General features: G+C 45.6%; 2 protein-coding genes across 2 annotated transcripts in view; one reads left to right on the top strand and one right to left on the bottom strand.

Annotated features, from left to right (window-relative positions):
- Positions 1–25,315, top strand: Gnl2 (G protein nucleolar 2). Its single transcript, NM_001025736.1, has 16 exons — positions 1–124; positions 4,438–4,522; positions 5,439–5,533; positions 7,252–7,391; positions 10,515–10,699; positions 12,764–12,830; positions 13,753–13,911; positions 14,413–14,526; positions 16,478–16,606; positions 17,811–17,915; positions 18,655–18,813; positions 18,985–19,098; positions 22,538–23,007; positions 23,416–23,495; positions 24,058–24,143; positions 25,127–25,315. Exons 1-16 carry the CDS (start codon positions 61–63, stop codon positions 25,277–25,279), a joined length of 2,205 nt encoding a protein of 734 aa, NP_001020907.1. The 5' UTR covers positions 1–60; the 3' UTR covers positions 25,280–25,315.
- Dnali1 (dynein, axonemal, light intermediate chain 1) overlaps positions 25,262–27,885 on the bottom strand; it is an 8,845-nt gene continuing 6,221 nt past the window's right edge. Inside the window, 1 exon segment of the mRNA NM_001031647.1 lies at positions 25,262–26,743. Within this exon segment, the coding sequence (NP_001026817.1) occupies positions 26,708–26,743 (36 nt within the window). The 3' untranslated portion in view covers positions 25,262–26,707.

Consider the following 27,885-nt stretch of genomic DNA (forward strand, 5'->3'; position numbering starts at 1 on the left):
GGGAAGTTCTCAAGTAGTTTACCTCGCGTTTAGCAGAGCGGTGTCGGCACTGTCGGCAAGATGGTGAAGCCCAAGTATAAAGGACGGAGCACCATCAATCGCTCGGCGGCCAGCACCAACCCAGGTACCGGGAACCGAGCGGGACCAGGCCGCGGGAGCATTCGGGGAGGAAGGCCGGGCCCAGCCTGTACGGAGGGCCCAGGGTTTAAGCACCTGCTCTAAAGTTGAGGGATGAGTCACGTCAGCGTCTAGCAGCCCTGAGGCCTCTCAGGCAGAAGTGTAGAGAAAGGCAAGTTAAAAGTGGACTAGGATCCTGGAGTCCTGGCACACTCCTGTCATCCCAGCGCTTAGAAAACTGAGGCAGGAGGATCGTGAGTTAGAGGCTACCTGGACTACAGGTCATAGACTCCGAAAACACAAAGTGGAGTATATTGACCCAAGGGGCCTTTTACCCTTTTTTTTTTTCTTTTCTTTTTTTCGGAGCTGGGGACCGAACCCAGGGCCTTGCGCTTGCTAGGCAAGCGCTCTACCACTGAGCTAAATCCCCAACCCCGGGGCCTTTTACCCTTAACCATAACATTCGTGCCACCTTACCTTAGCATTGACCCTTGGAATCAGACGATGCATAGGCAACATTTCAGGTAAATATAATCTCAAAAAAGGTGTTTTTGAGATAATGATAAATTCCCATCTACAGCGTGAACAAACAGGCTTTCGAGGAGTCCCTCCCACTTTGATTTAGCTACTAAAACTGTGTTTAAATATGGTTCAGGCACAGATGGGCTTGGTGACACATGCCTGTAGTTTCCAACACTGGGAAGGCAGAACATCTCTGAGTTCGAGGTCAGCCTGGTCTACAAACTGGAGGGGTAAAATTAGGTATACTTTTGTCTCCATAAAACTGCAAGTATAGCAAACTTCAGTATTCCCTTGTAATTTGCATAATTAGGTTTTTAATTAGATTTTTTTTTTAAATGATGAAAACACTCAGGCTGGAGAAAACACCAGAATAAGAACTCACTTGGGGGGCTGGGGATTTAGCCCTGGGTTCGGTCCCCAGCTCCGAAAAAAAGAACCAAAAAAAAAAAAAAAAAAAGAACTCACTTGGTACTGTTGTTACAGGAGGACCAGAGTTCAATTCCCAGCACCCAGTCCAATCAGCTCTCTCAACTTGGAACTCCAACTCCATGAGGTATCAGATACCTCTGGCCTTCAAGGCATATACCCACATACATACGTATAATTTAAAAAAAAAAAAAAAAGCCCTCAAGCACACAATTTATGTAGCAGTACTAAATGAGAATATACAGGAAAGTGACTGCGTTACTTTTCTGTCCTTCATAACAGTATTTAGTCTATAATACCATGCATTTAGAAAATATACTTAGAATTGGTTGGTGATTATTTTGATGTTGTTTCTAAGCAGGAGTTTATCAGCAGCTTAAAAATGTAGATGGAAGCCTTGAGGATTAGTAGAAAGAGAGATTCAGGAAAAGGATACATAGCCAGATGTGTTGGGGTGGACTTCTCAATAGAGAGTTCGAGTGATTTAGTTTTATTTTGGCTTCGCTCTTAAAATTTAGAGTGGGAAGGGCTGGAAGGATGGCTCAGGGGTTAAGAGTGCTGGCTGCTCCTGCAGAGGACCTGGCGTGATTCCCAGCACCCATGATACTGACAACCATCTGTAACTCCAGTTCCAAGAGATCTGCCACCCCCTTCTGGCCTCCACTGACATTCTGTGCATTTGGTGCACAGACATGTGGGCAGGATATGGGTATATTTATGCATATTGATATATACATATGTATATATTATACTTATACATAAAATATAAATAAATAGAATTATTAAAAATTTAGGACAAGAGAATTAGTTATGATTCACAAAGAGGGTTTCTAGAAACGTTGCTTCTAGCCTCAGAAACTGTGGGTATCAGTCCTATAAGCCATGATTTGTGTGGAATTTAACCTAACTTTCAGAAGCCATCATTTCTTGAAAGTTGAGACCACAAATAGACAGGTGGTGGCTCACACCTTTAATCCTAGCGTGCGGGAGGCAGAGGCAGGAGGAGCTCAGGGAGTTGGAGGCCAGCCTGGTCTACAGAGGGAGTTCCAGGACAGCCAGGGCCACACAGAGAAACCCTGTCTCGAAAAACCAAACAAAAAAGACTAAAAATATTTCCTTTTTATAAATATTTATTTACTTTATATCTGAGTTTTGCCTATACTCTGTTCACCCCTATAGATGGTTGTGAGCCACCCAGGTCCTCTGCAAAAATAGCAAGTTCTCTTAACTGCTGAACCATCTCTCTAGCCTAGTCCTTTTTGGCCAAGGATGTCTTTTAACTTTTTTAAAAAAGATTTATTTATTTATTTTACACACACACACACACACACACACACACACACACACACACACACACTCTATGTAGCTGTCTTCAAACACACCAAAGAGGACATCAGATTCCCATTACAGATGGCTGTGAGCCACCATGTGGTTCCTGGAATTGAACTCAGGACCTCTGGTAGAACAGTCAGTGCTCCTAACCATTGAGCCATCTCTCCAGGACACCCTGCCGCCCTTCTAGCTTCTGATCCTCATTTCTAGTGCTGGAATTAATAGCTGTGCCACAACAGCCAGTTTGTTCAGTACTAGGGATCAAACCCAGGCTTTGTCGTGCTAGGCAAGCAAGCATTCATCCCCTTTAACTGCATGGTTATTGTGGACACAGTAGCATAAGGTAGGTACTGATTTTATGTAATCATTGTAGAGTATGATTGAGGATTAAAAATTAAATACCAGCCAGGCATAGTGGTGCGTATCTCTACTCTCAGCACTCAGAAAGCAGGAACAAGCTGATCTCTGAGTTCCAGGACAGCCAGAGTTACATTGTGAGAAACAAGTCTTAAATAAATAAATGCCCAACACACTCAACTCCTCCCACAGTGGCAGTCAAAATGCTTGTCATCACAACTTCCTCCATTTTTTCACTTACATATTCTTTTTTTTTTTAAGAGAAATAAAAGCACCAGAGTTCTCAAAAATCAATTTGTATAAGGCTGAATGGGAACCTTAATGTTTGATATTCTAGTCTCTTACCACAGATACTTTCTTCATTCTGGTGCAAGGCAAGTTAAATGAGAAGCATAAGATTCCCGTATGGCAGAATCTTGAGTTATGAGTTGTGCACATGAAGGTACCTAGGCGTGCTGTAACGAGGTCTTGTGGGGCTCTATGCTGCTGCTCAGGATGGTCCTTGAAGACCTTATTTAAGAAAGGGTTCAGAGCTGTGCCTGCTGGCGCATGCCTTTAACCCCAGCACTCAAGAGGCAGAGGCAGAGGCAGGTGGATCTCTGAGTTTGAGGCCAGCCTGGTCTACAGAGTGAGTTCTAGGACAGCCAGGGCTACACAAAGAAACCTTGTCTTGGAAAACCAAAAAGGAGAGAGAGAGAGAGAGAGAGAGAGAGAGAGAGAGAGAGAGATGGAGAAATATGAGGGGGATGGAGCAGGGTCTGTGTAGTACACTACTTAAATTCCTATACTCGAGAGGTAGGCTAATCTCTATGAGTTTAAGACCAGCTGGGGCTACATAGTGAGACCCTATCTCAAACATCACAATAAAAAAGACAGAGAGTCTGGAGAGTGCATGCTAACTCTAGGATGATTCTTTGAAGATTGGCTCTGTGTATTTCCTCCCACCCCCGATCTCTTTTTTTTTTTTTTCAGTTTTGCCAACTTTTCAACTTTTTTTTAAGATTCAAAAATTTATATGTATTTGTGTTTTGCATACATATATATGTACATCACTGTATGTGCCTGGTGCCTACAGAAGCAAGAAAAGAATATTAGATTCCCTGGAACTGAGTTATAGTTGTCAGCTATCTCATGAGTACTGGGAACTGAGCCCAGCTCCTCTGTAAGAATAGCCAGCGCTCTTAACCAGTACCTATTTGTAGTTGATTTTGTTTGTTTTTTTATTCTAGTGTATTCATTTGTTAAACTGAGACCTCAGTCAGTGTCCTTTCTAGTTGAGAGCACAGAATGTATCAAATGCTGTGTCAAAGCTCTGACTCTGCCAGTTAGCAGCCATATATGACTGCTCACTGTGTCTCAGTAGATAGACGTCATAGCATACCTCTTCATATGACTGTTGTGTGGCTTGAGATGAGGTTGGTCGTGGGGAGCAGAGTCAAGGGTGGTGATGTTTGTGTCATGTTATCAAGTACAGCATCAGTACTTCCTTTGGAAGGTCAGAGGGAGCTCAGCTTTGGCATAGCACATTGCCCATAGTCATTTATTGGAGCAGCATATGGAGAGAGTAGACATTCTTTGGTAAGGTTAGCTTGGCTAGTTGGGTAAGCAGTTGGTTGGCACATTTTAAACAATGACTATATTTAACCATTACTGGATATCAAAAGGTTTATTGTTCATTTTTAGATCGAGTACAGGGAGCTGGAGGCCAAAACATGAGGGACCGGGGCACAATTCGGCGCCTGAATATGTACAGGCAAAAAGAGCGCAGGTGAGTGTTGCTTTCCCTTTCCCTCATGCCCTGGATTTAAAACCGAGGTCTGTTAATGTTTTGTTCCCACTCCCGCTTTCTCCAGATAGGAATAGGATGTTTTCAAACACCGTTTCACAGGAGCGTTGCTGGGGGAAAACAGTTCAAGTTCAAGTCACGGGTAGTAGATGGCGGAGCAGTGAAAGTCTCCTAACTTCCCAGCAAGTGGAGGTCCTAATCCTCCTACACTGTCTCCAGCAGCGCAGTGTCAAATCCCAGCTAAATACCCATCGGCCACAAATACACAGTGTAGAAGACTACTTACAGAAACTGCCCGGAAACTCGGCTTTTAGAGCCAGACTTCAGATCACAGCGCTGTGACAGTAGGATACTCATCCCAGCCTCATGCTGCTGAGGCAGCCTCCACTCCAGGGACTTGCTGAGAGTGGCATTTTGCTAGCTGGTCTTAATTTGTTTGGTAATTAGACTCATTTCTTCTGAGAGTTGTGTGTAAAACACAGTCGTCAGTAACCTAAGCTGCCTAGTCGCCCACTTTGCAGTTTGTTTTAGAATTTTGAGTTCCAGGATAAATCATCCTCTACTTAAAATTCATTTAAACCAGCCTTTAAATAATTACCAAAAAAACTCAAGTATGTGTTTTTTTTTTTAAAGAAAACAAACAGTAAATGGATTTTTAAACATCAGCATTGTTACTCATCTAGCAGAAATCATTACGTGCTCTGTTGCAAGAGGTTACACGGCTTTTGGGCAATCTGTTTCAAATGTAGAAGGACTTTTTGTTTACTGAAGTCTGTATTTCATGATCATTTTAAATCCCCCCAAAGTCCTTTTGATGGAAAGCATGTCCATGAGCCAGACTGTGCTCTTGCTGCCTTTCTTCTGTCGTCAACCCAAATCTGTTATTTCCTCAATTTAGGAACAGTCGTGGTAAAGTGATTAAGCCACTGCAGTATCAGTCAACTGTGGCTCCTGGCACAGTGGCACGAGTGGAGCCGAATATTAAATGGTTTGGTAAGTGTCCTCTGTAACTCTACAAAGTATATGTTGAATGGAAAAGACTCATGTTGAACCCAAAGGAGGGTTCTGGTGCGGTGAGACTGCCACCGCTTATGAAGAGGGACTCGAGTACACGCATGGACAAGGAGCTTCCGAAAGTGCTGGACGCTTCACACTATTCCTTGGAGGAGAGCTCATTCTTAGTTGGAAGTGAGCCCTGGTAATCACAGAGACCATTAGGATCTTCCTCATGAAAACATCTACAGACTTTGGGCTATTCATCTATTTGTTTCCAGTTGGCCAGGGAGATGGCTATACAAGAAGTGGCCTTGCAGGAGCTCTGGTTCCTTTACCTGGTGGCAAGGTAGATGTCCTTTATTAGTTCTTGCAGGAGTGAAATAGTCCAGTCACAGGAGTTTGGGGGCTTCTTGGAACACTGCTTTCCACTGTAATGTTTAGATAGTCACTGTTTGCCTAGCATCTGACCTCTGTGCTAGATGCAGGTGGCCCCTGCCTGTCACCATAACGAATGCCTTTTGATGGGCTGCCTCCTAAGAACTGAAACAGAAAGAGAATCAAAATTTTGTTCAGCTTCAGAATGGGGGGAGTTTGGGGGAAAGTGCTTGTTTGGTTTGTGCAAAGCCCTAGCTAGGGTTTATCCCCATCACTGGAAAGGAAATAAATGTTGATGTGTATGTGTGTCAGAGAAGACTGTGGAGGGATTATTTGCCATGGAGCTGGGTACTGGGACTGCAGGTCCAGAGTATCTGAATTTGGAATCAAGTTGTATATGTAGCTAGAGGCAAGTTATTAAGTCTCCGTCCCTTAATCTCCTAATTTCTAAAATTTGAATACAAATGGTAGTGTCTCAAGATGGTTGTGGTGAGGGCACACCTGTGATCCTAACACCTGTGAGTTGGAGGCAGGAGACTCAGAAGTTTAAGGCCAGCCTGGACAGCTTGGAATTCTGTCTCAAAAACAAACAAAAAACCGAGGATCAGTATGGAGGCTCAGTGGTGAGATCATTCCTCTCAAGCCTGACAACCTAGGTTCTATCTCTGGACCCTACAGAGTAGAAGGCGGAAAGGGGATAATGACTCCTGCAGGCTGTCCTCTGAGCTCCACACAGGTGCTGTGGTGCCCCCGTCATAAATTTAAAAAGAAATCCATGTGACGGGCTTAGCAGAGTGCCCAGCAAGTAGAGAGTGTTGAGTCCTTGACCCTTGTGTCTGCATCTGCTGTTGTTGACTTGAATGCTGTCTTCAGCATCCAAGGGTCTAGCGTTCTCTGGGTGCTTTTGCCTTCTTGCATGTGTCTTGGATGCTTTAGTAGTCCCTTCAAGCCCTCTTAACTCTGAGGTTTGGGGTTCCTTCTCTGTGTGAACCGATGAGCTGGGATTGGCGCCAGGTTTCTTTGCCAGGACTGGCAGGAACATTTGTCAAATCTTGGTTCCATTCAGTGATGTTTAATTTTTGGTTTCATCCAGTCAGGAAGTTGGGTTCTGAAAACTGTTGAAACCCATTATGTCTTAGTTGGTGTTTGAATACACAGTGTGTGAGTGCAGGAGAGACATGTTTCCTCCTTAAGTTTGCAGAGAGTTCTAAGGAGTGATGAATGTGTAGACTCTGGGGGACTTGAGAATGACCTGGTGTCTTGCCTTCCCCTGTCAAAAGGTGAGCGAGGGGCAAAACCAATCTCTGTACTAAATGGCATGTTCTCTATCTGTGACACAGGAAATACTCGTGTGATCAAGCAGGCATCATTACAAAAATTTCAAGAGGAAATGGATAAAGTTATGAAGGATCCATACAAAGTTGTGATGAAACAAAGCAAATTACCGATGTCTCTTCTGCACGATCGAGTCCAGCCTCATGTAAGACAGCGCGCCCTGTTGGTGCTGCGGTGTCTTGGCCAGCTCTGGGCAGACAGACACTGCTTTAGTTTGTGGTTGTTTCCTAAGCAACACTGAAGGTTTTGTTAGCTTTAGGTGCTCTCCTTTGTCACCCTGGCTGTGAATTGAGTTTGGTCCAGGAGGTGCAGTGTAGCGCTGTGTGAATCCAAACAGGACTTTCCATCTTCACTCAGCCCTTCTCTGTTCTTAGTAATGACTTGCCATGAATCTTAGCTTCCTTGCTGTAAAGAGAACACTCTTGCCTCTTCTCATGTCTGCATACAGCTGAAGCACCTGTAAGGGCTTGGTCTCAGAAGCCTGCAACATCCTGCCCATGGCTAAAGAGGTGATAGCTGTTAACTACTGTCGTGTGTGTGAGTGTGTGCATGTGTGTGTGTCTCCACACACAAGTAGAGGCCAGAGGAAGACCTTGACTGTCATTCCTCAGGTACTATCTTCCTTCCCTTCCCTTTTCCCTTTTCCCTTTTCCCTTTTCCCTTTTCCCTTTTCCCTTTTCCCTTCCCTTTTCCCTTCCCTTCCCTTTCCCCTTCCCTTCCCTTTTCTCTTCCCTTCCCTTTTCCCTTCCCTTCCTGAGGCAGGTTCTCTCGCTGGCCTAGAACTTAATAAGTAGGCCAGGCTGACTAGGAAGCGCCTGGGGTTGTCGGTGCTGGTTCGTCATCTCCGGGAGGTGTAGAGTGAAGGCTGAGATGGAAGGAGTCCTTCAGAGTTTTCTGAACTCTGAACTTGGAGGTTTCCAGGTACAGGAAAGGGTGCTGGTGCGATTGTTGGTTGCTGGAGTTGTAGTACAGTAAGGGCTGACTCTGGCCAGAGCAGAAGCACTTCACACGGAACAAAGGAGTGGCTTAACGTTCGCCTGCACATTTTAAATTTGCATTGAATAATAATTCCCAGAAACCCAGCCAGTGCACATGCTTCAGTGCCAGTCCGAGGAGGGGAGGGAAACACTGACATGCATACAAGGATTAAACAGTTCAAAGAAAAGTGTTTACTCGCAGAACAAAAATCAAAAGCAAAGCTGCCTATTGCCTCAGGTTTTGTCAATTATGTTCTGTTTTATGATGGGCTTGAAGAATGGCACCTATTAGTGAGTGACTGTTTCCTTTCAGGGAGACAGATGAGTGTAATTCATGGGCCACAGACAAGTTGCTCATTTCCCTTGTTCTCTTTGTCTCTTCTCCCTAAAGCCATCTTCTAACCAACCCTTGAGTCCGTTTCTGGGAAGAACAGAGTTCTGTTGTGGATTTATTGCTTTGTTGCTTGCGCCAGTTGTTGGCTGCTCAGATATCTGATGTGTGAAGTGAGGGAACCCTCAGTTTGGGAGTCAGCTTGTGTTTTGATGCAGGAAAATACTCAGAATAATTGGTGGGCTTTCTGCTTTGGCTTTGAAAACCCTTTATTTTAATCCAGTGACTGGCATGGTATGGTATGGACTCTAGTTCTGAAATGGTTCTGCACAGGGGACTCAAATCAGATATGTTCTTTTACACATTCAGTTCTGTGTGTTAAATGCATTTCTGTAGGAATGGAGTAAAAATAGTTTAACTTTGTGTGTGCATTTTAATTGTGTAGTATTACAGAAAGTAAACTTATCGGTTCAAAACCATGTGTTGCATAGGTTACAAGGTTTTTTTGAAGGTTTGATTTTTAGTGTGTGTGTGTGTGTGTGTGTGTGTGTGTGATGTGTTTGTGCATGTGAGTACGAGTGCCCTTGGAGGCTAGAGATTTCAGATCCCCTGGTTTGGAGCTGTTACAGGCAGCTGTGATCCCAGCGATTTAAGTACTGGAAATTGAACTCAGGTCCTCTGGAAGAGCAATATATGTCCTTGATTGTTGAGCTCTCTCTCCAGCCCAGTTAGAAGATTTCTGAGGATAATATATGCTCACCCTTGATTTGTATAATTGATATGGTTGTGTATCATTTGTCCCCACTCTTCATCTCCTGGGATACAGATTCACACCACTGCATCTTTTTGTGTAGTTTTTTTAACATGGCTTTCAGGGATTAAGCTGGGTCTTTACCCACTGAGCCATCTCTCCAGCCCAGTCATAGTTGATTTTTACTCATTGATTTCAGAACCCATTGCCACAGAAAATACAGTTTTCCTTGTGGATGGACATTTGCTCAGTTAGAAACTAGCAAGAAAATATAAGCCATGGGCTCAGGGAGTCCCAGTAAATGAGGCCACCTAAAGGTCCTAGGAAGGCTTGTGACTGCTCCACCACTCATGAGCCCCCTAGCTGGGCTTACCCAGGGCCCTGTGCTAAGAGAGAAAGGTGTGTGTTGTTTTGTTTTAAAGGAGAGTCTGCAGCCTGTAACATTCTCCAATGAGGTAGATCCTAACTCCAACTCCGACTTTTATCCTGCTTCAAGAATTGCCACGCCTGTAACTCCTCCACAGCGCATCAAGTTCTAGTTAGGATCGGGTTCCCTTTATCACATCTAACCTATTATTTTGGACTTTTGCTAGATGTTTTTCATCTGAAGCGTTTCCATGTGCATTTAATAAAAACGTTACCTAAATTAGGGAGAATGTTATCTGAAACTAAAATGCATCTTATAAAACAAGCAATTCCTTTTAGCCATGAGAGAAATTAATTTCCAAGAAAAAGTTGGCATTTACAGTTGGTTTAAAAAAGAAAAAAACACTCACAAGTTTTGACTGATTGTCCTTGACAAAACCTGTGAATTTGGCGAATTTTATGCACTTGTTTGAAAGCTCCAAAGAAGGGTCAAAAAGGATCAGTTAATTTTCATCGCTGTAACACTTGATTATATGTGACTGGAGTCTGACGGGTGAAGGAAAGCAGCATTTGGCGAGTCTCACGTGGCTGTTCTTACTTGGTGTCTGTGTTACCTTACAGTCTTGCAGGGAAGCTCACAGCACTTCAGAATAGGAGAAGCCCTTGTGCAATAGAAACACACATTGCAGATTTTAAACTGCACTGCGTCTGTGCTCTTGTGGGTTTTAGTGTGGTTTGAGCTTCAGAAAAAGCAAACTCATATCTTTCCCCGGGTGGTTTTAGCTTTTGCTTTGGCTCAGTGTTTTTCTTTCCTGAGTCTTACCTACACTTCTTTGTCTTTAGAACGCAAAGGTCCACATTCTTGATACTGAAAGTTTTGAAAGTACATTTGGCCCAAAGTCACAGAGAAAGCGGCCAAACTTGTTTGCAAGTGATATGCAGTCCCTTCTAGAAAACGCTGAAATGTCTACTGAGAGCTATGACCAGGGAAAGGACCGTGATTTGGTGACAGAGGACACAGGTGTAAGGTATGAATTTGAGGTTCTCGTCTTTGCTGCTGTGGCTTCAGAATGTTTCCTCTGAGCTCTGCTGTTGAGTATAGTGATGGCACGTACAGCTGCTCTCTTTTCCCCTCAGACTACAAGTCTCTTCTCCCCTCAGACTACAAGGATCAGTACAGTAGAGACCAGACCAAAAATACTTTTACATGGCCATCACCAGCCCTCTTCGTTCCCAAGAAAAAGGAATAATGTTTTCTTCCTTGGGCTAGTGGTATGCACTGTCATTTGTAAATTTCAGAGGGTAGTTATGTTAAAAATTGACAATTGGGCTTCCTGGCTCTCCAGACCACTGCAGTTTACAGTTGATCTTTTCCTGACCCTCTAATGATAATGTAAAAAGTGGTGAACCTGCATAAAGGCCATGGGGTTTGTTTGTTAAAATTTGTGTTTTATTTTGTATATGCATATTTGTGGTAGATGGGTGGTTAGAGGAGTTGAATCTCTTCTCCCACATGGGTTCTGGAGACCTGATACAGGTTGTCAGGTTGAAGCAAGCATGTTTATTCACTAAGCCCTTTGTTTATTTTTTAAATCAGTACAGAGTAATGGGTTTCATTATGGCGTTTTCATATCTATGCATCCTTTGTGTGCCGAGTTGTTTTTATTTTTACTTTCTATTTGTTTAGGAGAGAAAAGATGGTTAGCTTTCTTCATTCTCGTGGGGAATCCATAGAGTAAAGATTACAAATTGCTGAAAGGGGTTCCCCTGCCCCACCCCTCCTTTGTGAGATAGGGTCTTGCTATGTAGCCCTGGCTGACCTGGAACTCACTGTATATGTAGAGTTATTATGTAGCCTCAAACTCACAGAGATCCTCCTGACTCTGCTGCCCAAGTGCTAGGTTTAAAGGCATGTGCCACTTACAAATATACCTTTCTTTGATTGTAGTGAGTGTTGCTTTTGGATAGTTGTGCTGTCTAGTTTCTCCCTGAGGTCATCAGTGACGCTGGCTGTTCCTCATCCCTAAGGATTACTGAGAGGCAAGCCAGGCACAGTTAATCTTAGCACCTGGAACACAGGAGTAGGTGGCTCTCTGAGTTGAGGCTGCTTGGTCCACAGAGTAAGTTTCAGGAGGACTGGGCTGGAGAGGATGGTACACACACCTTAATCCCAGCACTTGGGAAGCAGAGGCAGTCGGATCTCTGTGGGTGCAAGGCCAGCCCAGGATACTTAGTGAGTTCTATGTGAGCCAGGACTACTCAGAGAAACAAAACAAACAGGCAGACAAACAAAAAGGACTATTGAGAGGGAAGTCATGCTATCAAATTATAATGCTTGCCTGCTTTAGAGAGGCAGCTGCCGCCACCTGTTGTTCAGAAAGCCTTAGCTTCTCTTGGTCAGTGCTAGAGAACTCCTGGTTTCCTCACATTGCTCGAACAATGTGCAGGCTGGTTTGGCAGTCTCACAGAAACATGTGGACTGGAGACTACAGTGGTGTAACTTATTGCTGTTGCCACCTCATTTCAATAGAGACAAAAGCAGGTCATTTGAGACCAGACAGACAGGTGTGAGCCAGCCATTTGAGAGTTACTGGAGGAGCAGTAAACCTTCTTAACTGTTGAGCCATGACTCCAGCTCCCTATTCCCCAACCCCTTTTGTTTTTGATACAGGGTCTCACTGTGTAACCCTTGTTGGCCTGAAACTCACAGGCTCTGCCTGCCTCTGCTTCCATAGAGCAGGGATTAAAGGCATGCACCACCACACCCAGCAGTGCCCTTCCTTTTTAAGCCACTCCATTGTATATGTGTACTGAATCAGGATGATCTGCTGTTGAGCTTTGATGCAGTCACTTTGCAAATTCATGTTGATATCCTTCCCTTTGATATGTTTGGGGCTCTTTGTGTTGTAATTTTTGAGACAACGTCTTACTATATAGTCCTTGTTGGCCTAGAACTTAACTGTGTAGACCAGGCTGTCCAACTCACAGAGCTCTGTCTACCAGCTCTTAGCTGGGATTACAGGCAACTACCACTGTTTGCCTTTAATCTTGATGGTGCTTCAGTTGCTCATTTCTGCTCCTTTTTTACTTAGAAATGAAGCTCAAGAAGAGATATATAAAAAGGGGCAGTCAAAAAGAATATGGGGAGAACTCTACAAGGTAAGACTCACAGCGTTCCCTGAGGAGCAGGCACAGTGACTAACCGATGGAAGCTCTTGGATGAAGTCTGCCTTACTGCTTTCCTCATCTTCCTTTCCTCCATGAAGGAACTGTGATGTAGTCTTGTGCATGCTACTGCTGTGCTTGAGAGGGAGACACTTGTTATATTGCCTGTCAGTCTTCTGTACACTGTCTCTTAGGATGGTGCTCCATGCGGTTAGTGCTGCATAAGAAGTTGTAAGTTATTGCCAGGCATGGTGGTGCACGCCTTTAATTCCAGCACTCGGGAGGTAGAGACACTCCAATCTCTGTAAGTGCCAGAAGTCAAGATTATAACACAGAGAAACCCTGTCTCAAAAACCCAAAAGGTGTGTGTGGGGGGAGTTGTCAGTTACTTAGCCTCACTGTTTCATTCTGTAAATGAGAGCACAGGTCTGGGGAAGGTTAATACCTTAGCCAGCTTGCCTAACTCTGTGGGAAAGGGAAGAAAGACTTTGTGCACACTCCTGACCTAGTGCTGACCTAGTGCTTTTGAACCGACTGTCTGCAGAGAATAACATTAAAAGCTCTAAGCACGCCCTGTAAGTTAGTCATAATAGGGAACTAGGACCACAGAGGTAAACTAGACAAATGTAATTTTCTGTAAAATATACAAACCCATACGTTGTACCTGGTACTTGTGAATCAGATGGGTTTGATCTAAGCAAGCTTTCCTATTTGAAATTTGACAAGTTTTGAATACTCTTGAAATGAACAACTTTTGAATTCTGAGGAGCGGGCATTGAGACTAGATGCTGCTCACTCCCCTTAGTAGACTGTTCGCACTTCCTTCCAGACATAGTTTAATTCCTTGGGGCCCCTTAAATGCCCCCTTCATTTGTACGTACTGTAGCCGACTGACTCCGCCTCTGTTGATTTGCAGGTGATAGACTCATCAGATGTTGTAGTCCAAGTTCTTGACGCTAGAGACCCAATGGGCACTCGTTCCTCTCACATCGAAGCTTACTTGAAGAAGGAAAAGCCCTGGAAGCACCTCATTTTTGTACTCAATAAGTGTGACCTTGTTCCCACTTGGGCAACAGTAAGTTCAGCTCATGACCTAAAACCTACTAGAGGCCAGTAGGGCAAGCTCGGTGCAACGGTTCTGAACGGCAGGACTTTGACGAGTCGAACTCTGGGGATTGTTCTTACTGTCCTCATTGGCATGTCCTTACTGAAGAGAGAGCTGACATGTGCACTGACGATGGACAGAGACACCTTCCATCTTGTGGCTGGAAGCAGCTGCAAGATTTTGTGTCGGCTTAGTGGGGGCAGTTGCCAGGCACTGACCACTTCCCCATTGTGCTGCATTAATTACATTTAACAGTTATGATAGTTTTGGAATATTGTTTTGTAGTCAGTTATTAAAGGAAAGACAAAGCACTAACTGTCATACTTGAAAAAGCATCTCAAAGAATTATAGCTGCTGTTTCCCCTAGGCAACACTGGACATGAAGCCATCCGGTAATTCCAGCTCGGATTCTTCTGAGTATTGTAAACAAACCAGCGATAATTTACCAGCGTGTTTTCTTCTCCCCTTAAGAAACGATGGGTTGCTGTGCTCTCCAAGGACTACCCAACACTGGCTTTCCATGCGAGTCTCACTAATCCCTTTGGGAAAGGAGCATTCATTCAGCTTCTGCGGCAGTTTGGGAAGGTAGGGAGGCTGCTTCTGCTAGGGTGGTGTAGCTGAGTTTATAGGAGGGCTGGCTTGTGTGTCTGAAGTTGCTAACATCAGGTCAGTACCTTGGAGGTTGAAGCAGGAGAACAAGAAGTTTAAGCCAGTATGGGCTACATAATGAAATCTGTCTCAAAACAACAACTGTTTTGTTCACTTCTCACTGTTTTCTAGAGGTATAAAAACCCGCAGTGCTCTGCATGGTGAAGGCGCCGAAGTGTTTTCTCATTGCACGTTTGCCCTTTCTGCTGGGTCACTAGCCCCTGGTGGTTCAGCCTTTGCCAAAGGATAGCTGGCCAACCCATCACTTCAGGGACACTCTGAGCCAGATCCTTCTCTTCTGCCTGGCTCTAACAAAAGGCAGGACTTCGTCCCACCTATCTCATTCCCAGAAGCAGAGCTTTTGACTCTTGGCCCTCACCTCTACTCTTTCAATACTGCATGCTGTTGGCACGCACTTAATGATTTATTTCTTGATTCCCCAACCTTTTCCCCTTTTTTTTACATACTTATTCATACTTATTTTAGGGTTAGTTTTTTTGTTGGGTGTTTTTTTTCTTTTTATTTCTCTTTTTTTCTCTCTTTTTTTAAATGTCAGGCATTGAACCCAGAGCCTTAAACATGCTAATAAGCACTTGTCACTACTAAGCCATGAGCTCAGTTAGAAATGGCTCTCATGCAGGCTCCCTCTCTTTCCCTCTTGAACTCATTGTTTTCTGGAAAAGGGTTTCATTTTGTGGTGTTTTGAGAACAGATGGAACTGTAATGCAGACTGACTCCATATTCACTGTAGCTGGGGCTGACCTTGAATTTGCAGCAGCCGTCCTGCCTCAGACTCCTGTTGGCTCCTGATGGTGTCCATCTTCCCCACAGGTCTCTCACTCACTCTCCTCTCTACTGTGGACAGCAGTGTCAGGCTGACTGTCACTTGGTGTTTAGTCTTCCAACTAAAGTGCCATTCAGAGGGGGTGCACTCGGGCGCTGCCACACCGCTCTCCGGTACAGGGGTTTCTCTCCACCTCACTTCCTTTGCTTCATATCCTTTGCTCTGTCGTATGTTTAACATTTGGGCAGACACCTGCTAGAGGACTTGGGCAAGCAGGTAGTCCAGGTTTCCTGTCCTCTCCAGTAGGAACTGGCTGCTCTCAGCCCGTGCTCTGCCTTCAAGTACTATGCCAGGCATGGTGGCACGGGCTTCCAGTCTCAGCTACACACAGACAAGATTCCTCCCCGCCAAGTCACTTTAGCTCAGGAGTTTGAAACTGCCCTGGGCAACAGAGAACTAGTATCAAATTGAAAGCAGAAGTACCCACAACTCTGATAGACTCTTGGTGTCTCTTTGGTGTGGGAACTGCAAGACAGCATTGGTGGGTCTCACTGAAGGGGGGTAGCATAAATTAGGAACACAGGCAGTTTCTTGGAGTTTGTCGTTGTCTCCAGAAGAGACTCTTCCAGTTTCTAGATTTTAACTCTGGGAGCCCTGGGGTAGCAGGGTCTAGAGGAACGGTTTCACTGCTGAGTGTTTAGACTTAGGGGGGACTTGAACACCTGCCTTTTGCTCTGCTCCAGCCATGGTCAGACACACATGTCTCCAGTGGGCATTTCTTAGGCTCCTTCCCTAAAGATGTCTCTACAGTAGCTGCTGATAGATAGATACACTGTGATGAGGAGATGGACAAGCTGTCTCTTCCTGATCTGCGTGCTGTGAACCTACAGCAGAGATGCTTTACATGGGCGCCTGAGGTCATGGCTCGCTCCTGACGTTCATCTCCTGCAGTGTGAGGCTGGCTTGTGTTGAGACTCAGAATCAGGACGAGTTAAGTGCTCTGAACTATAGTAGTCCTTCCATTAGCCAAGTAACAGTCTGGTCAGCCTAAAGCAGGTATATAGATAGTCTTTTCTCCTCTTTCTTTTTTTTTTTTCTTCACAGTTGCACACAGACAAGAAACAAATCAGTGTTGGGTTCATTGGCTATCCAAATGTAGGCAAGAGCTCTGTGATAAATACATTACGATCCAAGAAAGTTTGCAACGTGGCCCCAATTGCAGGAGAAACAAAGGTATGTATGAGTTCTACTCTACATTCTGTTTCTATGAAGACTTGACTGTTTAAGATATGGAGGGTTTGGGGATTTAGCTCAGTGGCCCTAGGTTCGGTCCCCAGCTCCGAAAAGAAAAGAAAAGAAAAAAAAGACATGGAGATTTCCCTTCTTTTCTTCCCTTCCTCCTGTCCCCTTCCTTTCTTTAGCAATACTGGGGATCAAGCCCAGGACACCTCACACACATGCTAGGCAAGTGTTCTACAGTGAACATGGTACCCAGTCCCTGTCTGCTTCTCAAGATTGTGCCTTGTATGCTAGTAGTTGGCTGTGGTATGATTTGGCTAATGGCCTATATTTAATTCCTTTGTAAATTGCCCCTATACTCCTTTTAAAAAAGATTATTTAATTTTATTTTATGTGTATAAGTGTTTGGCCTGCATTTATATTCACTGTGTACATGCCTGTTGCCAACAGATTAGAAACAGACACCAGATACCCTAGAACTAAAGAACCACTGTGACCACTGTAAGCTGGCGTGTGGATGCTGGGAAGTGAACCTGGGTCCTCTACAAGAGCAGCAAGTGCTCTAAACCAAAGAGCCACTCCTGCATCCCCTAACTCCAGCCTTTTGCTTTAATAACACCGACCCAAGAATATTTGGTGTCCGGGTTAAGAAGGAAAGAAAACTTGGTCTTTAGATAGATTCTGGTATTTAGAAGTCAGCAGCTGTAACAGAGAGAGTTTTGGGAACAGCATGGTTCTGCCTAGTAGCAAAGAAGCTAGCAGCTTTGTGTTTCTGAATGCTTTTAAGACTTGGAGAGGGGGTTGGGGATTTAGCTCAGTGGTAGAGCACTTGCCTAGCAAGCGCAAGGCCCTGGGTTCGGTCCCCAGCTCCGAAAAAAAAAAAGAAAGGAAAAAAAAAAAAAAAAAAAGACTTGGAGAGGTTCACTGTGACAGTTTTGCACAATACCAACTGGAAATCCTGCCTCTTAGACTCTTAGTGATGGATGTCTAGCTTGTGCTTGGTGGAAGTTGTCACGCTTGGCTAAGTAAAGGATAGACTCTGGCCTGATTATTCAGCAGGTTGCTTTTCTCTGGCCCTCCCTCCCTCCCTCCCTTCCTTCCTTTCTAGTATAATATGGCAATGTCACAGATTAGTCTTCACTCCCAGATTAAGCTCCCAGTATTTGACTTTGGCAAACTTAGAATTTCCTGTCTGCAGGTCTGGCAATATATTACCTTGATGCGCCGTATATTCCTGATCGACTGCCCTGGTGTGGTTTACCCATCTGAGGACTCAGAGACCGACATTGTTCTCAAAGGAGTGGTGGGTATTTGTCCCTAACAGTTCTGTTTTCATTTGTGGGGATCCCTGAGTGCCTTTGCCACTCCTTGTTCGGAAGGCAGTCTGGGGTTAGCCTGCCTGACCAGATGCGGAAACATGATGCCGAACAGAGCAGCTTCCTTTCCACTCAGCCTACCTCAGGAGGTTAAGGGGCTGTGGGCATATCTGGTCAGTGTCATCCCACAGCAGTATGCAGTAACCACATGGGATCCGAAGGGAAACAGGGCTTGTTTATGCTTAGTGATAATTCATCTTCATGGGTTTATGGATTGAGTCATCTTGGAGCCCAGTCATTTCCTCACTAGTTTCTGAATATGACTGAAAACTTAAATGGTTCCCCTTAACTATAACCATGCTTCCAGCATACGTCCTCTGCACATTCCTCCCTGTCCTTCTGAAATTCTTGGATTGCTTTTTGTGTTCTGGGTTCTGGGAGTAGCAGGCATCTTAACCGTTCCTGCCAGTGAGTAACACAGAGCATTCCAAGTTGAAACTGTCTGTGGAGGCCGCACGCAGTCTGTGGTAAAGCAGGATTAGAGTTGATCTCTGGGCTCCATGACTGTGGTCAGCTTCCAAGGGTGTTCCTTCCCCCTGCCAAACTATCACAGACTAGCAAAGCCCCACTCACTTTGTGATATGGAAATGTATTTCACTTTATAAAAGTCACCGAGTTTTCCTGTCTGCAAAAGAATTGAACACAGCATTTTTTATCACTCTCTAGGTTCAAGTTGAAAAAATTAAAGCTCCTCAAGACCACATTGGTGCTGTCCTTGAACGAGCAAAGCCAGAATATATCAGCAAGACATACAAGATTGAGTCCTGGGAGAATGCTGAAGACTTTCTCGAGAAACTAGCTCTCCGCACCGGGAAGTTACTGAAGGTGAGCTGGTGTCTTTGGGGATTGTCACTGGGATTCACGGACCTGCCATTGTGAGAGTGACAGGAACTGTGTCAGCTGGATGGTGAGGAACAGAGTAACTGAGATGGCCCTCCCTCATCCAGAAGAGCTCTTGTCCTGTGGGTTTAACTGAGAGTCTGTCCTGTCTCTCAGGGTGGAGAGCCTGACTTGCTGACCGTGAGCAAGATGGTGCTCAATGACTGGCAGAGAGGCCGGATCCCTTTCTTTGTCAAGCCTCCCAACGCAGAGATGCCGACCACTCCCCAGGTAAGAAGAGGGGGAATGCAAGTCCTGGAGTGGGGTCCAGTGACCCTAATATGATGTGACTTATGTTGTTTACCTTCATGGAGCATCGTCTCATTTAGGACATGTGCGTCATTCCATTGTAGAGACTTGCTGAAAAGCATTGGAGACTAGTGAGCAGAAGTAAGACAGAAGAGAGCATATGCCAGCCTTTGGGCTGGGAAGAGAAGAAGACATTAATATTTGTTAAATGTCTGTCTTCTGTGGGAGCATAGGTATTGCCAAAGTTCATGCATAAAGAAACCTTTGCTCATGCCAACCACAGCCGCAGAGAAAGAACAAGGGAGTGGTTAGGAGCCCTTTTCTAAAGAGAGCTGGGAGCTCATGGGCTGGGGAGCAGTGGTGTTGATAATGTCTGGTCAGGAGGGATTGGGCTTGGGGACTGAACTGGGACACAGAAGGGAACTGCCTGATGCCCCTGTGGCTTTTACCCTGATGGTAGTTTGGCCTGGGACTCAAAACACTTGACTTTCCTGTTTCGAGGGTCCTTTTCAGAATTCAGCGGGGTCTCTGGAAGTGATGGCTTGGGGTTTTGTGTTCCATCATTGGGATCTTGTAGCTCTGGTCTTCTCCTGGAAATACCTCTTTACTGAAGCAAGGTGGTTGGTTCCATTTGGGTATTTTTCTCCAGCATTAAAAACAGCCTAAGAGCTGGAGAGATGGCTCAGAGGTTAAGAGCACTGACTGCTCTTCAGAGATCCTGAGTTCAATTCCCAGCAAATACATGATGACTTACAACCATCTGTAATGAAATCTGATGCCCTCTTCCGGTGAGGACAGCTACAGTGTACTTATATACAAAAAAGAAACTTAGCATGCTGTCAGGTGACAGTGGTGCACACACCTAAATCGAGGCAGAGCAGCCAAGGACACATAGAGAAACCCTGTCTTAGGCGGGGAAAAAAGACTGGGCGCACCTGAGATTGACATCTGGCTTTCCTCCATCTTCTCTCGAAAACCAGAACCAAGTACAGCAGTTTCTCTCTCTCTCTGTGCTCTGTAAGTGATATCGTGCATTCACTCATTAACCCATTCATTCAACAACCAGGGTAGAGCTCCTAGCCCTCTGTGGCAGAGAGGCCACTGTGAAAAGCAGTCAGGTCCCTGCCCTGATGTACTAAGATTCTAGTGAGGCATGGAGGTCAGGTGTGCAATGTAAGTACATGTGTGTGGTGGACATCAGATATGTCAGTGGATGTCCACTCCACTTCTGCAGGTCTCTGACATGTGTGTGATAAGTACATGTGTGTGGTGGACATCAGATACGTCAGTGGATGTCCACTCCACTTCTGCAGGTCTCTGACTCTAAGGAGGTTCTGATTTTAACTTCTGGAATTAGTGGAGACCCCACAAATCATGGACTTGAGTCCCACAGCCTGCTCCCCCTTAGCATTACAGTTAAATCAGCTACAAATTCAAGGCTCTGGGGTGTGATTTGCTTGAGGAGAAACTCAGCAAAGTACTTTTATCTGTGATGACCAGTTCACCACAATAGCTAAAGGTCAAAGCAGCTCAGTGGAAGCCATGCCTAGGCAAGGTAGGGAAGAGACAGCTGTAGAGAAAATATCTTGTGTCTGTTGCTATGGCACCTGCCAATAATAAATTTGATTACTTAGGCAGGAAATAGCAAGTGGGCCATCCTGTAGACAGAAGGATTCTGGGATAGTGCCAAGTACAGGAGATTGACCGAGGAAGATGTGAGATGGATGTATATATCTGAGCACAGGTAACTAGCCATGTGACAAATTGGAGGCTGGAGTTATGTGAAGTTAGGATCTAGTCAGGGAAGAGCCTAGTTATATGGCCAAGGTATTTGTAAATATATTTTGAGTCTGAATCTTATTTCTGTGAGAATCAGGCTGGGAGGAAGAACCAGACTTAACTTTTACAGACAGCAATTTCTGTTTTTGCACTGGGTAGACATATCAGAGTCTTTACCATCCTGGAGTTCTTTATTATGTAGGTGAATCAGTGGCTATAGGATTCAGCTCAGTTTCAGGCCCCTCTTCTTTCCCCAAAGGTTGGAGGTGAAACTGTGGGTGTGGCCTGAATCTTTCTAGTAAGCAGGTCCTATGTGAAGTCAGCTAGAGTCCCGCCTGTAGCACATTAGCTTCCTTCCATTCGGGTGAGCTTGTGCATATGGAAGACGACACAGCTCTGGGGGGTGTCCAGAGGGCTTAGGCCTCTGTGCCAAGAACGTATGTTTACTGTGCTTGAATATAGCCAAGTTATGGGAATTGAGGGTACTGTGAGCACTCTGCCAGGATAAGGGGAGGACTTGTGAGTGGAAGTTAGGGAAGGCTTCTGAGGAACAGGTACCTCCTCAGAGATCTAACTCTGAAGCACAATTATCCTTATTCAGTGTTTCTCCTTTGTATCTTTTTTGGTTTCATCCTCCTTTTCTTGTTGGTGAAGTAGTAATTTCTTAAAGTTCAGAAAGCTAGAAATCGCTAGACATGATGGCTCATACCTTTAATCCCAGCACTTGGAAGGAAGAGTTAGGTGGATTTCTGAGTTTTAGGCTAGCCTGGTCTATAGAATGCAGTCTGGGATAGCCAAGGCTACACAGAGAAACCCTATCTTAAAAGAAAAAAGAAATCTAGAAATCACTACAAAATATACAAACTTAAAATTAGTTTCTATGTGCCCGTGTGCCTATGCCTGTGTATCACAGACATGTACATGATATTTGTGAGGATCTGAACAGCTTTGGGGAGTTGGTTCTCACTTTTCACCATGTGAATTCTGGGGGTTGAACTCAGGTTGTCAGATTGGGCAGCAAGTGCCTTTACCTGCCAAGCCAATTCAAAAATGTACAAACCTTTTTGCAGTTTCCTGCATTTTATGGATTCTGGACTTGTTTAGCATTTTCCCAGCCACTCTCAACTTTGGAGAGTCACTGTGTGAGTTTGGGTCATAAAATGGTCCACATGTGAGATGCTGAGGAAAGCTTGGCACATGCTGACTTTGCATGAATACCTACAATAGGCCAGTCATCTCAGGGTTTCTAGAGCTCATTCTGAATTCTGTCCTCCCCACATCTCTCCTTATACTTTCTGGTACCCCTTTAGCCTGGCTTCCACTTTCTATGGAAAGTGTCTTGGAAAGTTTCTATGGATTTGTGTCTTCCATTTTTCTATGTAACTTCTCTGTCTCCTTTTTCCTGATACCCAAGGAGGATACCACTGTCTTGGTTTCGTTGGGTCGGTTCCCTTCCTCCTAAGCCACAGCTCTGTCCTTTATAAAGATGAAAGGCTCCTTTATAGTGCTGGCTGCTGTGTCTAGTTCTGTTGGCTTAGATCCTAGAGGAGGACTGCTTATCTGAGAGCCGGTAGCAGCTGAAGCATGGCTCTCCTATTCTGATTCTGTGTTCCCTTCTCCTACATCTTTTGGTCCTCGCTAGCTCCCACCCTCCTCACCATTGGAAGTTACCACAGAAACAACGCAGAACAACCCAGAAGAGGAGACCATAGAAACAGAAGTCGAAAGGTCAGACTCTGTCATTGAAAAGGAGCCAGAAGCAGGCTGTTCCCAGGATGAAAACTCAGAGATGCAACAGATCCTCGCACGGGTTCGCCAGAACTTTGGTAAAATCAATGTAGGGCCTCAGTTCTCTGCGGACGACCTGGTGCCCGTGGACGACCTGGTGCCCGTGGACTTGTCAGACCTGGAAGATCTGGAAAGCTCTGAGGAGGAGGAGGAGCAGGAGCAGGAGCAGCCAGGAGAGGATGCTGAGGAAGAGTGTTCCCGAGACACGCGGGGAGGGCCCGTGGAAGATGACACCAAAGCTGTGATCAGAGCCCTAGATGAGAAGATTGCCAAGTACCAGAGGTTTCTAAATAAAGCCAAAGCTAAAAAGTTCTCTGCCATCAGGTAACATTTTCTTCTTACTAATTCGCTTACCTGTTCTGTTCTCGATTGCCATGAACATTGGCTTTGGCGTTAGGGTTTTAAAGTACTTAGGACAGAGGCCAGGGCCTGTGTCTGTCAGGCAAGTGCTCTACCACCTAGCTCTAGTTCCAGTCTCCCAGTCTGAACAGGGAGCTAGGAATGGTTGCTTTAAAGAACAATCTGTAAACTTCTCATCTTCAGCCACCTGAAGCACATGGGGCTTGATTACCTAGTATTCTAACCAGGAGCTGTACAAATGGCTAGTCGTTGGCTGTGTCACCCGGCAATCACCATGAACCTGACGGAATTTCCTTTTCTTCACCTCTCCAGATTGGCATTTTCAGATCAGTTAAAAAGGAGCAGCTGTGTGATTTTGCTTTTATTTTTCAGAATATCCAAAGACTTAAGTGAAAAGGTTTTTGCTAAGTATGAAGAAGAGAAGAAAGCGTCTGCAGAAGTCAGTGATGCAGGTGAGATCAATTCTCTGAACCATTTAGATAGGATTTGTAGCTTTGGGATAATTTCCTTTATACAGGCAGGTACCTAGCATCTGGTTCCACATTCTACTTACCATGCAAATTGAACTCTCCACTTGAGGTTCTGCACATTTTTAAAGATACAGTTGATGACTTAGAAATGCTGCTTCAGAGTCAGACAGAAGAGTCTGCAGAAGAGTGGAGGCAGGAGGTCTGTCTGACTTTTCTATTGCTGTGGGGATAGCACAGGACCAAACAAGCAGTGCACTGGGGTTGTTTAGCCTCCGAACCCACCTCTATGACATAACACCTTTTCCAAGTAGTACCATCAACTAGCGGCCAAGTATTCAAACATGAGCCTGTTGTTACCATTTTCATCCAAACCACCACAGATATTTCATAAAGTTACCGATAGTTTCTACATGATGCGGGTTGAGCCCCACTGTGACCGTGGCCTGCTTGTAACCCTGCTCCTCTCTGGCTCCTTACATGGGGCTTGTTCCCACAGTAGTCTCTAGTGTTAACCTCCTGTGTTTTGTGTGTCTTTTGTGTCCAGCACCCACCAAAAGGGCAAGGAAGTGGAATGCACAGGTGGAAGAAGAGCCTTCAGATAAGACTCAGAGGATGCTGACGTGTAAGGAAGTAAGTATCCTCCTCCTTCTGATGAGATACGGGCACAAAGGTAGAAGTCTAGCATGCTAGTGCATGCCCGCCATGCTTAGTCCCAGTATGGGAGGCAGTGGGAGGCAGAGGCAGGCGGAGGCTGTAAGCTCAAGGCTGCCTGGACAGCCAGGGCTGCACAGTGAGACCCTGTCATGGGGGAAGAAATCAAGAAAAGAGCAGTGGAAATCCATTTTAAGGTTTGTTTGTTTCGTTTATTTTGTATGCATGTGTGTGTGTGTGCGGGCATCACCATGGTGACTGAGCACCCGGAGCTCAGAGGGCAGCTTGGTGGGTCCTGGGAGTGGAGCTTCTCAGCCACTTTGGTTTGTTTAGTTGTTTTTGAGGCAGGGTCTCGGTGTGCAGGCCCTGGTTATCCTCAGACTTGGGTGCTCCCTTATCCCTGACTACCTCAAGTGGTGGGATTGCAGGTGTAAGCTATCTTACCCAGCCAAAAAGTTTAGTTCCCAGAACCTGCTCTTTCTCAAACGAGAGTTTAGAGCTGGGAGTCCTAGGAACCCCATATGCTAGCGATCTGATGGAAGTAATTTGAGTCAAGACGTGGCCCACGGAATGAAGGTCCTTGAGTCTAAGTTTTAGGTTTCAGGAGTTCTAGGCCATCACCTTCACACCTGTGTCCTATTGGCCTGAAGAACTGGAAGATTTTGGGTGACTTCCGGGAGGTGACGCACAAAGAGTAGAGCTGGTGAGGCAGGCAGATGGCTGACCCTAGCAAGGACAGCTTTGGGAATGAGCTGAGCAGAGCTGAAGCAGCCCCGCTGGGGAGAGGGACAAGGGTTGGGCCAGTGAGAGTTGCTGTTGCTCTTCAGGTCTAAAGTGGACAGTCCCCCAACTCTGCTTCCATTGCTGTGGGAGCTGCACAGGCAGGGTGAGGGGCGGAAGTGGGTTCCTGTCTCATGACCGTCAGTCAGTGTGTGACTGGTTTCCTTTTTTTATGTTTGCAGCGGAGGAGAGCAGCTCGGCAGCAACAATCCAAAAAAGTCGGTGTGCGCTACTATGAAACACACAACGTGAAAAACAGAAACAGGAACAAAAAGAAGACGAATGACTCAGAGGGACAGAAACACAGACATAAGAAGTTCAGACAGAAGCAGTAACAGCTAGAAAGCTGTTTATTAAATTATACAAAAATATGCCAGTAGGAACTGTGTTTATTTTCCCATGCCCAGGTGGCATCTATAAGGCACAGCACACTTGGGAAGCCCAGTGGTGAGGGCGTACCCCAGTTCTAGTGGCAACAGGAAATCCTCAACCCCAGAGTTTCTCAAACACTTGGCCTGGCCCTTAGTTCCTCCAGCATGTGACTGACCCTCTTGTGTGTGTCTGTGGACATGGGTGTTCCTCTTACACTACTAAGTGGCACTGGGGCCTAGAGTGTACAAAGCACAAGTGCTTCAGAGACATTCAGGTGAGGCTTGGAGACATGAGGAGGGATCCAGCAACTTTGGCTTGTTAGGGTACATATGCTTTCCTGCACCACCCACAAAGCCAGCACACCACAGGGACATTGTTTCATAGGCAGGTTATGCTAGTGGTGACCTAATTCCTCAGGATACTGGGTGAGGGTCCAAGATGTGACTTCTAGTATGAGGTCTGAGTGTTGGGATCCAGTCAACTCAGAATAGCACTTGGGGTTCAGAGGCCTTGCAGTAAGCTTAGACTGGGCTGGAGGTCAGAGCTGCCCAGGAGTGAACTCCTCTGGCCCCCCTTCAGGGCTACTGTGGACTTGAGGCCTTCCTACCAACTGGAAGGAAATGTTAGCTCCAGTATAAGAACAGTTCCTTGTCACTTGATTGAATGGTGGGTGTCACCGAGCTCATCCTCTCCCGCCCTGGGTTTTCCCCTAGTGGAGATCTGTCTGTAATTTAAGTCTTCTGGATCTACAATCTGCCTTCAGTCCAGTCTTGTCTAGAGCTCCGTGTGAGGTGGCCACCTCCTCAGCTGTTCATACTAGCTAGTTAGGGAGTGTGGAGTCAGGCTCTGCTGTCCAGCAGGAGGAGGATCTGGGGTACAGACAGCTCTCAAGACACCTAGACTTTCGTACCTCTCAGTGAGCATGGCTTTGACTCTGCTGTTGTCTCTTCTTGGAGCCAAAAAGACTAAGGACAGGGTCCTGCTGACTTGGTAGTTGGGAATGAGATGATACAGTCTAAAACCAAACTCCAAAACAAGGTGCTGAAGCTTACATTAGAGAGGTGACATGGGGGGGTGGGGCCAGTGAGCTGGGAACTGCACTCGGTGCAAAGGTGTCTCTTTAGGGAAACACTTGCTCCCTAAGTTAGTGAGGTGACAAAGACCCAGGCCAGCCAATTTATGAACCACACATGGACAGGGTTCCACCACCTTCCATTACCCAGCCAGGACCCTGGCGCCAGACCTTAGGTGTTTCATGACACGGGGACAACAGTTCTAACAATCGCATGAGTGGGGACTGGGGAGGGGATGGCTGGTTCACTGAGGAAACTGGCTTTTTATTACAATGGGCTTATGGGGCAAGGGGCCTGCTGAGACCCATGTGGAAATTATCACTTCTTCGGTGCGATAATGCCTTCCAGTTGGGCCTGAAACACAAGAACAAAACCCCATTAATATTTGCATCTCACACCTTGAGGAATAGCCCAGAGGCTGCCACTTTGAGCATCCCCTCTTCTGACCCAGCTCTGTATTTTCTAGAACAGCTGGATTCAGGTTTGGCATGATTTTGTTACAAACTGATAGGATGATAGCTCAGTGTGTTATAGCACAGAAAGGGAAATGGAATAAAAGCTGTTGAAATAGTGGTTTTTCCATAGCTCCTTTAAGCCTGGGTATGTCCACTAGGTTAAACATTTGCCTCTCTGGGTTAGTACATGGAGCTCTGCTGGGACCAGAAGTCTTAGAAAACAGCAAATTATCAGCCGCCGTGACAACTTTACACTCAATTAGAGGAAATTGCTACCAGTGAGTAGGAAAAGCTAGGACACTCGGGGTTATTTACTCTCTCCCTCTAGCAGCCAGCATAGTGATTTAGTGCAGTGATATGTGGACAGACCCTTAAGGTCTACCCTGCGGACTGAAAACACTTTTCTTTGTAGGGCAGCTTTGAGCCAATCAAAGAACTTGCTTGTAAAGAATCCTTCACCCTGGGCTTTCAAGGCTGCCTTTGGATGGTAGAAGGATGCTAAGGTATTCAGCTTTCTCTTGTTGGAACTAAGAAACCAGCTTTGGAATCTGCCGAGTCAACAGTTTGCATCTGGCTGGGGAAGTCTCCAGCAACTATGGAAATCTCTCATCTCCCGCTGATGGCTCATACAGAGCCTTATCTCAAGCACAAGAATTTTGGCTTTAGGTGAGGGAGGGAGGAGGGAGCTGCTTATAGGTTCCATATTTAGAAGTGAGGCTCGACAAACGTGCACTGTTGGGCACAAACCCTATAGCTTCTGCTCAGCATATCTGGGAGTGGCCAATAACTTTATAAACATTGTCCTGTAGCCTTTAATCCCTTTACTTGGGAGGCTGAGGCAGTTGGATCTTTGAGTTCAGGGTCAGCCTGCTCTACAATTCCAGGACAGCCAGGGCTACATAGAGAAAGCCTGTCTTGAAGGAGGGCGGGAAGGGGAATTGCTCTGTGATAGGCAGTGCTGCTTGCCTGGGGCTCAGCCTTTGCAGCCTGTAACAATTCCTTTTTCTTGCCCAGCCCTCTTTCCCAGCTCCTTAGTTGGGC

Source organism: Rattus norvegicus, chromosome 5, assembly GCF_021556685.1.
Source record: "Rattus norvegicus strain SHRSP/BbbUtx chromosome 5, alternate assembly SHRSP_T2T, whole genome shotgun sequence".
Taxonomy (NCBI): Eukaryota; Metazoa; Chordata; class Mammalia; order Rodentia; family Muridae; genus Rattus; species Rattus norvegicus.